Genomic DNA, 13,570 nt, shown 5'->3' with positions numbered 1-13,570 from the left:
CAACACCAGGAGAACATGGATTTCAGGATGATTCACACAAAAGTTTTTGGATTCGATTTTTGATCCGAAAATTCGGTTTTCAACACCAGGAGAACATGAAATTCAGGAGGATTCAAACAAAACTTTTGGGATTCGATATAAAATACAGGGTGATTCACACAACTCATGGTAATTAATTTTTTATTCTTTCTTTCTTTTTGCAGGAAGTTAGACGCAACAATTCTCGATTCGGATTTGGTTTAAAAAATTTATTTTCTGTGTTTTTTCATAATGATTTTCTGCGGATTATGCAACAGTTAAATAAACAGATAAATCAGTAAATAAAATATCCCAAAGCAAATGCAATTATTGGTAGTTATTAATTCATTTATTTTCATTTATCGCGTGCATTCGAATAATTCTTTTTTTTTTGTTTTGTTTTCTTCTTCTACTATTCTTATCCTTCTCATACACACATACCTTCCCGCTCTGGTATGCTTTCGCTTCGTCTTACAAACGTTTACCTTCTTCATCTTCTACATTATGTTTTCTCTGTTTATTTCTTAATCAACCGCTGGTTCAAACGTTCATTCAGTGTTGTGTTCAAAACTTTCCCTTCCTACAAACGTCCTTTTCTTCTTATTTACTGCTTCACACACGCACATACACACACCGGTTGCGTACAGTTCGCACTTTTACATACACACATACACACATTTTTCCCTTTTTGCTTGTTTATTATCTTGTCTTTCTCTCCGATATACATATTTCTTCTACTATCTTTCATATTTTTCATTCCAGCTTCGGTTTTCTTTACGCTTTGTTTCCCTCTCGCTTTGTTGTTTTATTTATATATCCGCGTTCTTTTCACACCTACCGTTTCTTCTTGTTTTCTTCTAGTTATTTTGCATCTTATTTTTGCGTTTTTGGGGGAATGAGGGGGCCGTTTTATGCTCTTCATTTACAGATTTGTTTTATTTGTTTTGCTTTTCACATTCACTAGAACCTAGGCAGTAGTAAACTCTCGCTTATAATATCCGTTGTGTTCTGATCTGCGTGCTTTTTGTTTCTTAGTCAACTCATTCATATTCGTATTTGCACCGTCTCTTGTTAGTAACAGTTCTGTTTGTATCGATTTCACGAAATAATTACGCTTTTCTTATAATCGTGTAGGTTTTATGTATTGTTTTACCTTTTGTTTATTTTTTTCCTCAATTTCGCGATCCTCAATGAGTGTTATACCTTACTTTGTTTCTTTTTTCCTTTGCTTATCTGTTTGCTATCAATTGTTTTTCCTCATTCCTTATCCACTTCACACAACACAAGGAGACAAGGTTTTATTTTATAAGTATATTTATATATTTGGTAATAAACAGACACAATCACTATTCATCATCGACTTCTGATGTACAGGATCGTAACAATAATGGCTTCCTGATGATTGGGGTAAGGTTGTAATACCGCTCTATTGCTATTCATCCTGGTTTGGTGTGGATTTGCTTATTTTGTTTGTTTGTCTATTTATCTGCCAAAAAAAGAGGGAAGGAGGGTTGATCACATACACACACACGCCCCCACAAGCAGCTTACTGTTATTGCTTTCATTTCTACGAGAGTGCAACCGATCTTGTTTCCCTCTCTCTCTCTCTCTCTCTTTCTTGTCGGAGGTGATGTTTTATAACTTGAAGGGGATGAAGTTTGCTACTGTGTAATTATATGTTATACTTGTATGAGCGTGTGCATGTAGTGTCTATACCCCTTTATATCCATATTGTGTAGTGTGTTAAACACATACCTGACATACTCTAGGCTCAGGTATTTGGCCATACTATAGAGCCGCATCATCTATTATCAAATGAATGATCAAATGAAGGGTGAAATGTATGTGTGTGTGTGTGTGTGTTGTTGGCGCTAACTAAAACCAAAGCGATTGTCACTAGGTGTGTATGTGTGAGTGTGTACTAGAGAAACAGAATCACTTCGTCCACTAATAATCCTCTCGGAGTTTTTCGAAGGAAAGATTCGTCGAGAAGACGTCGGGAAATTACCCTTAAATGGAGTGGATTGTTTTTTTTTTGTTGGAAAGCTTCTACTTATAATTCACATTGTTATTAGTTTATTCCTAAGCATATTATAGCGCATTAACGCGCAACAGGCGAAAACCCGCAACCCATCCCATCACACCAACCCATCAACCCAACATCCCACAAACGCGGGTGGCGGTCATGGTGTAGGGACGATTTTTTGGAGGCTACTGCTGCTGCTGCTGCTGAGCGGACAACTGTCAAAACTTGCTTCTTTTTTATTTTTCCACGCATTACTAGTTCATTGTTACTCGCTCTCTGTCCCTCTCTTTTTCTTTTGCTTGGTTTTTTGTCTTGTTTTCTTTATAAAAAAGGGCGGATTCGTAAAACTGTACCATTTTTCTTCTTCTTCAAGATGTTCGTGTGTATCTCTGGTGTATCTTGCACAATATATTGCAACAGTTTACCACTTACGTTCACATTTATGTGTTTTTGTGTGTGTTTTTCTGCTTCTTGTTTTCACCAGTTTTCGATTTCTCAGGTTTGCTATGTATGTTTGTGTTTCTTTTTCCTGTTTTTTCTCTCTTTTTACTTGTTTAATGTCTGTGCATGGGTTCTATGTTTTATACTAATTAGTTGCTGGTTTTAGCAACTTGATTTTGTGTTGTGTTTGTTAGTTTTGTTTTTTTACTTTTCTCTGTTTGTTCAGGTTTCATTTGCCTGCAAACACGCGCGTTTTCCTTTTTCTTTTTTGTGTTTTCATGCTTTTCGCACTTTGATTTGATTCGATTTGGAAACTTGGAAACGTAATTATTTGATTAGTTTAGAAATAGAGGTTAATAGAGTTTGCTTTTGTCTAGTGGTAGGTAGGTAGGTGTAGGTGTCGACGCGAGAGAGAGGCAGGTTTCGAATAGTTCGATTTTGCTTTTTTTTCTGCAGCTGTTTTGCGCTTGATGCATGAGAGGAATCATCGGCTATTAATTGCTGTGTCGATTAACTTGTTTTGTGTGTGTGTGTGTTTATCATTTTTGTTTGACTGCGTTAGTGTTTCCTACTTCCTCTTTTCATTTTGCTTATTTATCAGCATTTTCTAACCGCCTGCACATAGTGGAGTGAGAAAGAAGTACAGTCCACCAGCTTCATAATGTCCTTCCGACTAAGCAAAATTTTAATATTTTACATTTTTGTTGTTTTTCTTCAATCTAATCACTCTCATTACACAGCATTGAGTCTTCACAAACGTTTTTCATACATCGTCCCCATCCGGCCAACCCTAAACTATTCCTCGCATTCACCTCGGTAACGCAAGCGGGTGATGCACGGATAGAGAAATAGAGACCGGGAACGATGATGATACGCAATCGCCTAATTATACACAAATTATGAAAATTTGTAAGGAGAAGGGGCGACTTGAATGCCGTACCTTCCCCCATCCCATACGTTCACCCTTTTAATAGTCTTTCAATAACCATAATTATTTATTAGCTTGATTATTTGCGAGTTCGCTCCACTGATTTCAGCTGTGTTAAAGTAGTGGTTTTGTCTTCTATTGTTTTTTCCTTCCCGGCGCGTATTTATCGGGGCAAAGGAAGGACATCACGGTTTTGTTTTGTTTGCTATTTACACGATATTTACCCCGCGCTACAGTAGTTTGCGTTGTAGTATGTAATATGATACTAAAAGTAATATTTACTTGCCTTATCGACTTCGTCTTGATACAAATGAGTTGTAACTAACAAAACCACACGTCCGCAAGCGGACTATATGCTGTACACGAACCGCATATATGTGTGTGTATGTGTACGTGTTTATATGTACGTGTGCGTGTGTTGTGTTTTGTCTTTATAGAATCAAATAATTTATCCATAGCTAGCCCTCCATTACTTCGTCTTAGCAAGGGCTGAAGGATTATCTACTAAGTGTAGCGACTCTTGTTTTCTTCTTTTTTTTGTCAGTTTAGCTTTAAATGTACTGATTTCTGTTTTCTGTTTCTTATAGGGACCAGCAGCGTGTAGGTCTTTTTGCTCATTTAACTTTTTCTTTAAACTTGAACTAAATCGTTTATTATTAAATCTTCTTTTAGTCGATTTTAAGTACGTTTTCTGCGATTAAACTGTGAGTTTGTAAGTGTGGTTGCATTGTGATAATTTATACAATGATTTCATCCTACTTATCGTTCGTTTGACTATGGCAAGGGTATGAAGGAAATGTGGATAATTGCACTAAAATCAATCGAACCTAAAACTTGTACAATAAAATCTTGTCTCTTACGAAAATGCTTCAATAGATTTGACGCTGTACTTCGGTGTGTCTTTGTTTTTTTGAGACTTCTTCTTAACTTCAAGTAGAGGGCAGTGTATATGTGTGTGTTCGAAATGAGGCTAGATGGAATTAATAATACACATTCGAATCTTCTAAAAAAAAAACTCAACAATAATCTTACACTTCTATACACAAGTCTATAGCAATGCTGGCCGCACACAATGGTAATCTGTTTACCATCCCCAAAGCTTCTTTTCTTCAAGACAAATGTCAATCTGTTGCCACAGTTTTGAACAACAAGCTGTTAATGTAAAATGGGGAAAGTTATTTCCATTTATCAATCCAGGTATGCACGTTTTGGGGGAGCAAAACAAACCCTCGAAGAAGGTAGATTGAATCTACCCAATATGAGTCATCTGCCCTTGCGAAAGTTTCTGAACATTAATCGGAAAACATTCACATTCATCTCAGAGTGAGATAGGCAAATAAATTACAAAAAAACAAAAGCGGCAGGCAAAACATAAACAAAGAAAAAAGTGTCACAGCTCTGCGCACCAGCTAGTAGAGTAGAGTTAGCGTATCGTATGCGTTATGCAATGGATGTGGCGTTACGTGGTTGCTCATTATTTGCGTAACCATTCTATATACTTTCCCTATCCTTCACCTTATTTCGCCTTGTCACAATATCATGTCCAGTCCATTTCTACTGTAACAGACATTATTCCACGCCAGGCTGTAAATATCACGTTTCTCACAATCCGTCCTCTTTGCACACACGTTTCGTTTGTGCTCTAGCGGTGTGTGTGTGTACAACTTCTGTTGTATTTCGCATTTGCATCAGTGTCGCGCATCCCAAAATTATTGCACTTATTGTAATGACCAGAGGATAGTGGATGTGCGCGCTAGCGAAATGCACCACAAACCCAGCTCCAGACACACCATTTCATGTTCTCCACACTAGGATAGATACTTGAAACCTTACATCACTTCTGCATTTGCTGCACACCCGCACTCTCGTGACCGTACCGTACACACACACACACCAAGCCCCTTCTCTACACCCGTGCGAGCACACACAAACACACACAGCAATAAGGGGCGATTTCTAGAAGATCCTGACAGGGCGAGAGAGAGAGAGATTGTTACTCTAAATTGGTAGCTTATTGCTTGACTTTCCTGCTGTTGTGATGCATCGTGACACATCGTCCACTTGGCGGTTCATATTGAGGAGCCTTCGAGACACTTCATACTGATGGGAGTGGTTTGAAGTTTTAGTGGCGTTCACTCCTCAGAAGTTGATGCGCTGTTCGGAGGTTCCTCCGATGGGGGCGGTACGGTTGATGATGATGTTGTGGCCTCCTCCTCGTCCGTTGCTGCAGTTGGCTGTGAACCGGAACTAACGGTACAGCTGCCCTCCGGTTTCTACCGTGGAGCACCCTCGCCATCTGCTAGATTATTGCGTGCCTCGTACTCCATCACCTCCTGGTAGATCAGTTCTTTCCACTGCTCGACCGTGTGTTCGCGCTCGTCCACACTGTGATCGTACGGACCGGGTGCAGGCTACAATGAAAGAAGATATTGCGTCACAATCACTGATATAAACTGATCTACATCAAAAATAAATTACCCTTACCGCATTGACTTCACTCTCGTCGTACCAAACGTTGATGTAGCTGTGCACCAGTGCCTGATCGACGGAAATGCGATGCTCCGGATCGACCACCAACATTCTACTGAGCAGATCTCGCGCTTGACTAGCCTTCAGTCGATTGTGTTCGTTCGAATCGGTCGGAAACAGCACGTCCGGGAAGAGCCGATCGAACGGATAGCCCGTGTAGCGGGGCCTATTTTCCACGTAATTTCGCACCGTTGGTTGTAACCGTGCCATAAAGGACTGGGACGGAGTACCCAATTGTTCTATGGGAAAGCAGCAAGGAGAAATGTGTATTATGCGTAATGTCCTGGAAAAGTCACGCCAGTCGGATTGTTCTACCAAAGTACTGAAGCCAAAACCTAGTTGCGACTAAAACGACTCCAACTCTACATTTGGAACTCGAAAACCATGGTAATAAGGAATAAGGAGGCTATTTGCTCTATCTCTGTATCTCTAGAATTTTAAAGCGATCAACTACTACATAGTAAATCACGGAAGAAAAACTTTCCCGACTGTACGCGTTTTATTTTTCCCTTTCACGCACTCGTCTCACTTACCAATGATTTTATTCCACTGATCAATATGATCTGTGCCGGGAAAGAGTACGCCACCGCGTATCATTTCACCCATGATGCATCCTACCGACCAGATGTCGACGTTCTCCTTATAGCCCATGCCCAGGATCACTTCCGGCGCACGGTAGTACCGCGTGACGACGTACGGTGTCATCATGAACGTGGTACCGGCCGTACGTGCCAGTCCGAAATCTAATATTTTTAGTGTGCAGTCCGATTTTACCACGATGTTGGAGGGCTTCAAGTCCTGTAAGGGGAATGGGAAGAAACGAGCGATAGTGTTAGATGTGGTGTGTGTTTATCGAAACGCGTCCCGTAAAAAACCTTACCCGGTGAATAATTCCAGCCGAGTGAAGATGCTTGATGCCGCACAGCATCTGATAGAGCAGGTAGGACATTCGCTCGTGATCCAGATCCATCTGTATGACCTGGCAGAGGTTCGCATCCATAAGCTCCATGACCAGGTACACATCCTGGAACTCTTCTAGTGTACGCTGCGGAGTGAATGCGTTCAGCAGCCCAATGATCTGGAATGGAGGGGAAAAATTCAACACACCGCATTTTGTTAGCGCGCAATACAATCGATTGGATGTGACATCCCCGACATATTGCACCACAGGCTTTATCTCCAATCACGTTGCGAGATGCGTGCCACATCCCGTCGGTTCGCTCTTTCACCTTACTTACATTTTTATGATTGACTAATTTCATAAGCTTAAACTCCCTGTAGGCTCGTTTGGCGTGAGTGACATTTTGGAAAGGTCTTGATAGCTTTTTGATGGCAACATTCTGCTGTGTTACTGTATCGTATGCGGCACTGGAAATAAAAGGAAGACACAGAGAAAGAGAGAGGAAATGTGGTGAAAGCGCATACGAGAAAAATTTACATTATTTTCGTTCGGTTTTTCGGATTTCTGCGTTACGTGCGGACATTATTCGCCGTATGGCAACGACACGTGTATGTAGCAAAGGCTGATGTGGAGTAGAGTTAGTAGCAAGGGGAAACGATACTGTAAATGTTAATGTTACACTGCGGACATCTGCAGCGTTTGATGCTTGTGCCGGATTGTGCAACGAAGAAATCTCAAAGAAACCCAAACCGATAGGCACCCAATCACCGCAACCACAGGCAAACTACTGCCTTCGGCAAAGGACACTAGTAATCTCGATCGATGGATGGAAACGCTGAACAAGGGAAAGCGTATATTTCTTTTTTTAATAAAGCTATCATCAACGATGCAGTGCTGTTGGTGGTTGTTCCAACCGACGGGACAAGCTTTTGTTAATCTAAATCTCTTTTGAAGGATTATTATGTTGGGACAGAGGAAGGCGTAATCAATTTTTGCTTCCTATTGCATGCCATTAATAATGGAAAATATATTCTTTGCATTTGCGTCGGTCGCATCGATCATTATAAAAGGATTCTTTTGTTCAGTTTGCGTACTGTTGACATAAGCAGAGAACAAAACAAGGTTTTAGATTTTTTTATCACTTACCTACCCAATTTCTTTAACAGATTTTTTAAAATTATAAATAGCGTTAGTAGATAAACTTAGTTTAAAACTATTTCCATCACCATTTTGCCCACACCTTAGTAATTTATAGTTGCAATACTCCGTGTGAGAATATTAGAAAGGAAAAAAGTTGCCAGACCACAGGCCACTTACCACACCGTGCCCTGGGCACCGAAGCCTTTTGCCTCCAGATTGGTGTACCGATCCGGGACCTCGAACTCCGTGTCCCCGAACTGGTACCTCACATAGTTGGTCGCTCTTCGGCTCATGATTGCAATGGGGTTGCTCTTGTGTGAGCAGATTTTCGCTTGCTTTCGAATGACTAGACAGCGAGCCACGGTCCCATACACACCCGACCACAACTGTACAATCGGCAAGGTTTAGTTGGAAGGATGAGAGTGAACTCAATCAACGCACACGCACGCACACACACACATACACACAACTTTACAAGGGTAGCTTAGCCTGCTGTACACTGAAACCGCAACAACAGAAAGTGTGCAACAACAACACGAAGGTAGAACTCAACTAAAAAGAAATGAAAAATAAAGTCAAATTATATTATGAAAAGATAGCGGGCAACATAAAATGTGTATAAAAATAAAAATACTCAAACAGTGAACATACAAAAAACAATAAAAAAACACAAGAAGTAAAATAAATAAAAGAAAATCACAAATAAACCAACTTTAATTTTTTTTTTGTTTTTAGAGTCATTTTAATCAGTAATAAACGAAGTAATAATAAATAATAATAAAGGATGAACTTCGAATTTCTGAGCAGAAAAAATAACTTTCTTAAAAAAAATAGTTATTAAAGAATAAAAGGAATCACAAATTAGATGGCTCACCCTGTAGTTTTCTTAGCCAAACAGTTGACCATTAAAATTAATGACCTTTTTGCTTCCATCCAGAACAGTCCAAAACGAAACACATTACCTTGATGGCTGAGGACTTTGGGATGAGAATTTCCTCCGTTGCAAAGGAACAAAATCTCGAGAAACTAAGCCATGGGGAAACAAACATCTTTCATTATACACTCGTAGTTGGGCCGAAGGATTTGCAGGTTCAACGATCGATAAGCCCGTAATTTTCCCGGTGAAATAGTTGCAGTTAGGCCCCATTACCAAAAGCCATACCAAAACAAAAACAAAAAATGAGATCTGCAGTGATTTATGATCAAGCCAGGGTGACCCTCTCTCTCTCGTTGAGCATAATGTTTTGATTGGACTGTGGTAAAGATACGGTCTCGCTTTCAAAACTCGCACTTGATAGTACCCGAATGATTGAACGGAACACTACCGACAGGGAATTTATTTCCTAACACAGTAACGATGCGCTTCTCTTGTTGACTGTTCATCGAGCCGGTTTTGTAACCGGCTTTCCAACCGGATCATTAGAACCGATGGTGAAATGATGGTGCAATAACCTTTTAATTACTCTCCTGTTTGCGATTAATTACTATTCCAGTGACATTCGGGAGGTGCGCCATGCAACTCTTCTCCGTCTGCAGGGCGCTCGTGTATGCAAATTGGTAAACAATTCTGCAACATAATCTATACCCCTCTGTTGCTGCCTCGGAACCCGGGTCAGCCAATCATATCAAACACACGCTAATGCACCAAATGCCTCCCCATGCATTACCCGTGTGTGCGTTTGTTTGGACATGAAAAGCATAACCGTCTTCGGTCCGTGGAGACACTCTTGCACCAGACACAGACCGCATTATTTTGCGGCTGGATTTTATCATCCACAACGAACACACATTGCGTTGCAATTCAATCGACCGGAAGATTTGGCTTTTGGATGGTGCAGAGTTTTGTGCCTCGGTTTATAAATTTAGAAGGCACAACATGGCGCGTACGTCCACTGCCCGGCGGCGAACAACCGAAAGGTGATTAGTAGCAGATTTTCCGAGGGTAAACTTTCGGCTTCCAACTTCTCCCCGACGGCTCCGTCGTGTCGCCGTTATGTGTGGTGCACACAACAAACTGTACCATTTCCGCATCAGAGCAGGGAATATCCTTCAAAAGCATGGCCATAAAAATAATAACAATTATTATTATCATCACAAGGCACAAATTTCATGCATGGAAAGTTACTCATGCGAGTGAGTATTATACTACTGCTGTTTTGCTACTGCTGCTGCTGCTGCTTCATGCATTTCAAAAGTTGGTAAACCAAGCGCCAAAAAAAAGCTCAGCTTCCCCATACACGAGCGAAACAAGATACCGTGCAAAAGGAAAGCAACATCAATTTTCATAGAATATGTGCCGGGCTGTGTGTGTGCTTTCCCATGTCCCGGAAGACACCGAAAAATGAGAATGCTTCTTGGCGCAAGGTGGAACATGTTTCAAGCAGAAGGAAACGATCTAGTTCGTGTGTTTTCGTGGCAAGTTCTGTTGCCGCTTCCAGCAAACCAGCCAGTGGTCGTATGCAAGCAAATTAGGCGCATGAAATAACTTCACCGTTCTTCTACCAATTTTCCGACGCCAACGAAGAAGCTTCCGTGTCCGGGGACTGAGCAAAGACTTCAGCTGCACGGATTGGGTGAAGATTTATGTGGCAATATTAATATTTGTCAACTGATATTTCCGCCCGGTACTGGTAGGAATTGAAGATTACTCCGCTTTTCAAGAGCGGTACGTGTGTCTAAGCAGGGTTAAAGGTTAGACCGAAGTTGATACATTGGGTAGAAGAAATTGTACAGATAAATAAATTAATAAGATTCCACCAACAGTGGAATGCAGCTGCTAGAGAGGTAGAGAGTGAGAGTGAAGGAGGCAAGAAGAAAAACCAACTTTCCGATACAACAATTCAATAAAAAATTTCCCCATTTGTGCGATGTTCTGTGGGTTTTGCATACTTTCAGGGGAAGTTTTTCGGTAAGCAAAAGAAAAACAAACGCCTACAGTTATGCAATTTGTAAGCAATTTCAACTTTTTTCGTTTGCTCACAAACAGAAATAAGCGGAACCGGGGGGATGGATATGGGTTCGATGAAATATTAAAGCTAGATCCACATCCACCGAAAACGCAATCAGAACAATTAAAGTACTGCTGTTGGTGGTCGTACAAGCGCTTTTTGTTTCGATTTTACATTTCAACCCCATTACCCCGTGGTTTGTTCCTGTTTCGTAGCAACTCTTTTGGAAAATGAAATAAAAACAAAAGCACAACCCAGGTTCCCGCTAGCAGAGCGCCTCGTTTGGTCGGTGGAGCAATGCGATATGTGAGAATACAATTCAACTGCACCCAGATAAAAGTTACATTTCCTCGTTTAACCCAGAGACGGGAAAATGGTGCTTCGATAGCGAATGGAGTATTCTTTTCGGTGAAATATTCAATCCCCATTCTCCAAAAAATGGGCTTGCCTTTCCCTTGAATTGTGTACACACACACACTGGTACACGAATTTGCCTGTGGGTTTGAACTTTCTGCATAATTGAAAATTGTTTCGCCCTTTGCACCGAACCACGCGAACACTGACGAAGGGATGATGCGCTTCATGAGGGTGGAAGTACAGCGGTTCAACCTGAGGCTGCTTCTTTATTCATCACGGCACACAACATGATGCTGTTTGGGTTCGGCTGCCCAACATATCCCCAACCGACCCACAACAATGACGCGCACGGTAGCACAAGAGTCAGCCTTGCAGCAGCAGCAACAGCAGCAGTAGCATCACAATAGCAGCATGTAAACGTATGTTAAAGCTGCTGGAAGCTGTAGATTCCTTTCTCCGAGCCCGGATTCGGGTGGAGTTGACTTTTTGCAATTGGAAACTCAACTCACGGACGGTGCTTCACATTACATACGTTGCTCTTACTGCGGAAATATGGGACTCAAGCATTGTTTTAACCCCTATCTTCAGACTCCTATCTCGCACCGTGCACGTGTTTATAGTTGCACGCATTCATATAATCGAAAATCGTTGTTAAAGTTTGTTTCCACATAACCATTGGTGAGCAGGACGACGCCTCGGCACCCCCCGATGGTGATGTTTAATTACAAAAGTATGTCCAAAGGAGCAAAGAGATGGCTACACACATAGCAGGATATCTCCATCATTGGCCATTTGGTACTATAGGTGGCGATGCTTTTTATTACGCACTGATCGAAAAGATGTGTCCTATTGGTCTCTGGTTTTTGTCAGAACTACTTACCAAACAATGCCTTGAGCGCCGGATCCGATCGGTTTCAGGTTTTGGTATCGCTTTAGAATGGTAAACTTGGTGTCGCCCACCTCGACGGTGTAGAAGGCGTGACGTGAGCTCATGTTGAAGCCCCGAAGTTGTTTCTCACTTGTTCTTTAATTGTTGTTATTGTCTGAAAGTAGCAGAGAATAGAAAAATTGAAAGAAAAATAAATGATCCATTTAATTAAAAGCAGCAGGAAGTATGACTAAAGAAGCAAAACGAAACACACCAAAAAACACGAAAAGTTACATACACGTTCCGTTTCACAAAACATGTTCACTATCTTCTGCTTTCATTTCTTTTCGAAATAAAGCACCATCAGCAATAATGATAATTGTTCGTTCGCCGGATCGTTAAAGAACGGGGCGCCCGGCAGAAAGAAAAGTTCTGTTTGAAATGCTTCCCCAAGTGCTTTTGGAGCTTTTCTTTTCCTTTTTTGCATTTTATGTCTGTGAATCTACAAGTACCACCAGTCAGAAGCAAATGACTTGCCAGCATTACCGGGAGGGCGAAAGCGTATTCTTAACCTTTCAAACCAATTTTGCAATGGATGTTTCTGAAGTGATTTCGGAAAAAACTTTACTCGTTTTAAAATAGTTCACCCAAAAATCCCCCCGAAGGAACATGGCGAAGGTTTTTGCACACAAAAGGCATCGATTATGGAACGTGTTGAAGCAGAAATTACCAAGAAAGGGTTGTTAGAAACGGAAATCGCGATTTTCTTTTGGTTTTATTTTTACTTTTAAAACTGTTTTTAAAAAAATATATCTTTTCTATACAGAAATTTAATTTGTAAATATCAAACAGTACGATTTTTTTTGTTGGTTTCGTATGAAGAAAATAAAGAAATTGTTTAAAAAAAACCACCCATGAACCAAAGAAACTTCATAATTCGTTGAAAACTAAATAAAACTGGCATTAAAACTGCACAAAGCTCATAATGCTGCAATAGGAATTTAATCGTCTTCTAATATAAATTCCATCCACAGTCGCACAGCCATGCTTGGTACGCTTTATTGTACAATCTACCACCAACACCTTGTGCACAGTGGAAGAAAACTCAAGGTGAGATTGCTTTCGTTGCAGCCAACATCAAACGAAATGTTGTATTCGTTTGCACCAGCTACAAGTCACACATACCGAAACACACACACGAGCAAGCACGATCGCTTTTATGTGAAGCCGCCATTTGTTAACCGTTTCATTACATTGTTCCTTTTGAAGAATACACCAGTCTAGAAGTGTTGTGGTAGCACAAATAAGAAATAAAGCGTTGCCGGGTTTTTCTTTTTGCACCGGATACGAAACCGCGTACGGAGGAGCTTGCACAGGTTCACATGTAAGTGAATAAAACACCGGGCGTCTCCAT

At 40.8% G+C, this 13,570-nt stretch overlaps 1 protein-coding gene across 6 annotated transcripts in view; it reads right to left on the bottom strand.

Annotated features, from left to right (window-relative positions):
* Positions 1 to 345: 345 nt before the first annotated feature.
* Positions 346 to 13,570, bottom strand: part of LOC125763505 (stress-activated protein kinase JNK) — a 278,718-nt gene continuing 265,493 nt past the window's right edge. For 5 of the 6 annotated variants that reach the window (XM_049426769.1, XM_049426771.1, XM_049426767.1 and 2 more), the window contains 6 exons: positions 12,169 to 12,331; positions 7,181 to 7,310; positions 6,823 to 7,020; positions 6,476 to 6,740; positions 5,898 to 6,181; positions 346 to 5,824 (listed from right to left, as the gene is read on the bottom strand). In XM_049426769.1, coding sequence (XP_049282726.1) covers positions 5,687 to 5,824; positions 5,898 to 6,181; positions 6,476 to 6,740; positions 6,823 to 7,020; positions 7,181 to 7,310; positions 12,169 to 12,281 — 1,128 coding nt within the window. In that variant the 5' untranslated portion in view covers positions 12,282 to 12,331 and the 3' untranslated portion in view covers positions 346 to 5,686. Of the gene's footprint in view, positions 5,825 to 5,897; positions 6,182 to 6,475; positions 6,741 to 6,822; positions 7,021 to 7,180; positions 7,311 to 8,160; positions 8,536 to 12,168; positions 12,332 to 13,570 lie in introns of those variants that run through there. The other variant, XM_049426766.1, reaches the window with a different exon arrangement.

The sequence above is a fragment of the Anopheles funestus genome, chromosome 2RL, assembly GCF_943734845.2.
Source record: "Anopheles funestus chromosome 2RL, idAnoFuneDA-416_04, whole genome shotgun sequence".
Lineage (NCBI taxonomy): Eukaryota > Metazoa > Arthropoda > Insecta > Diptera > Culicidae > Anopheles > Anopheles funestus.
The sequence above is the reverse complement of the archived record's forward strand: the minus strand, read 5'-3'. Positions and strand labels throughout refer to the sequence as shown.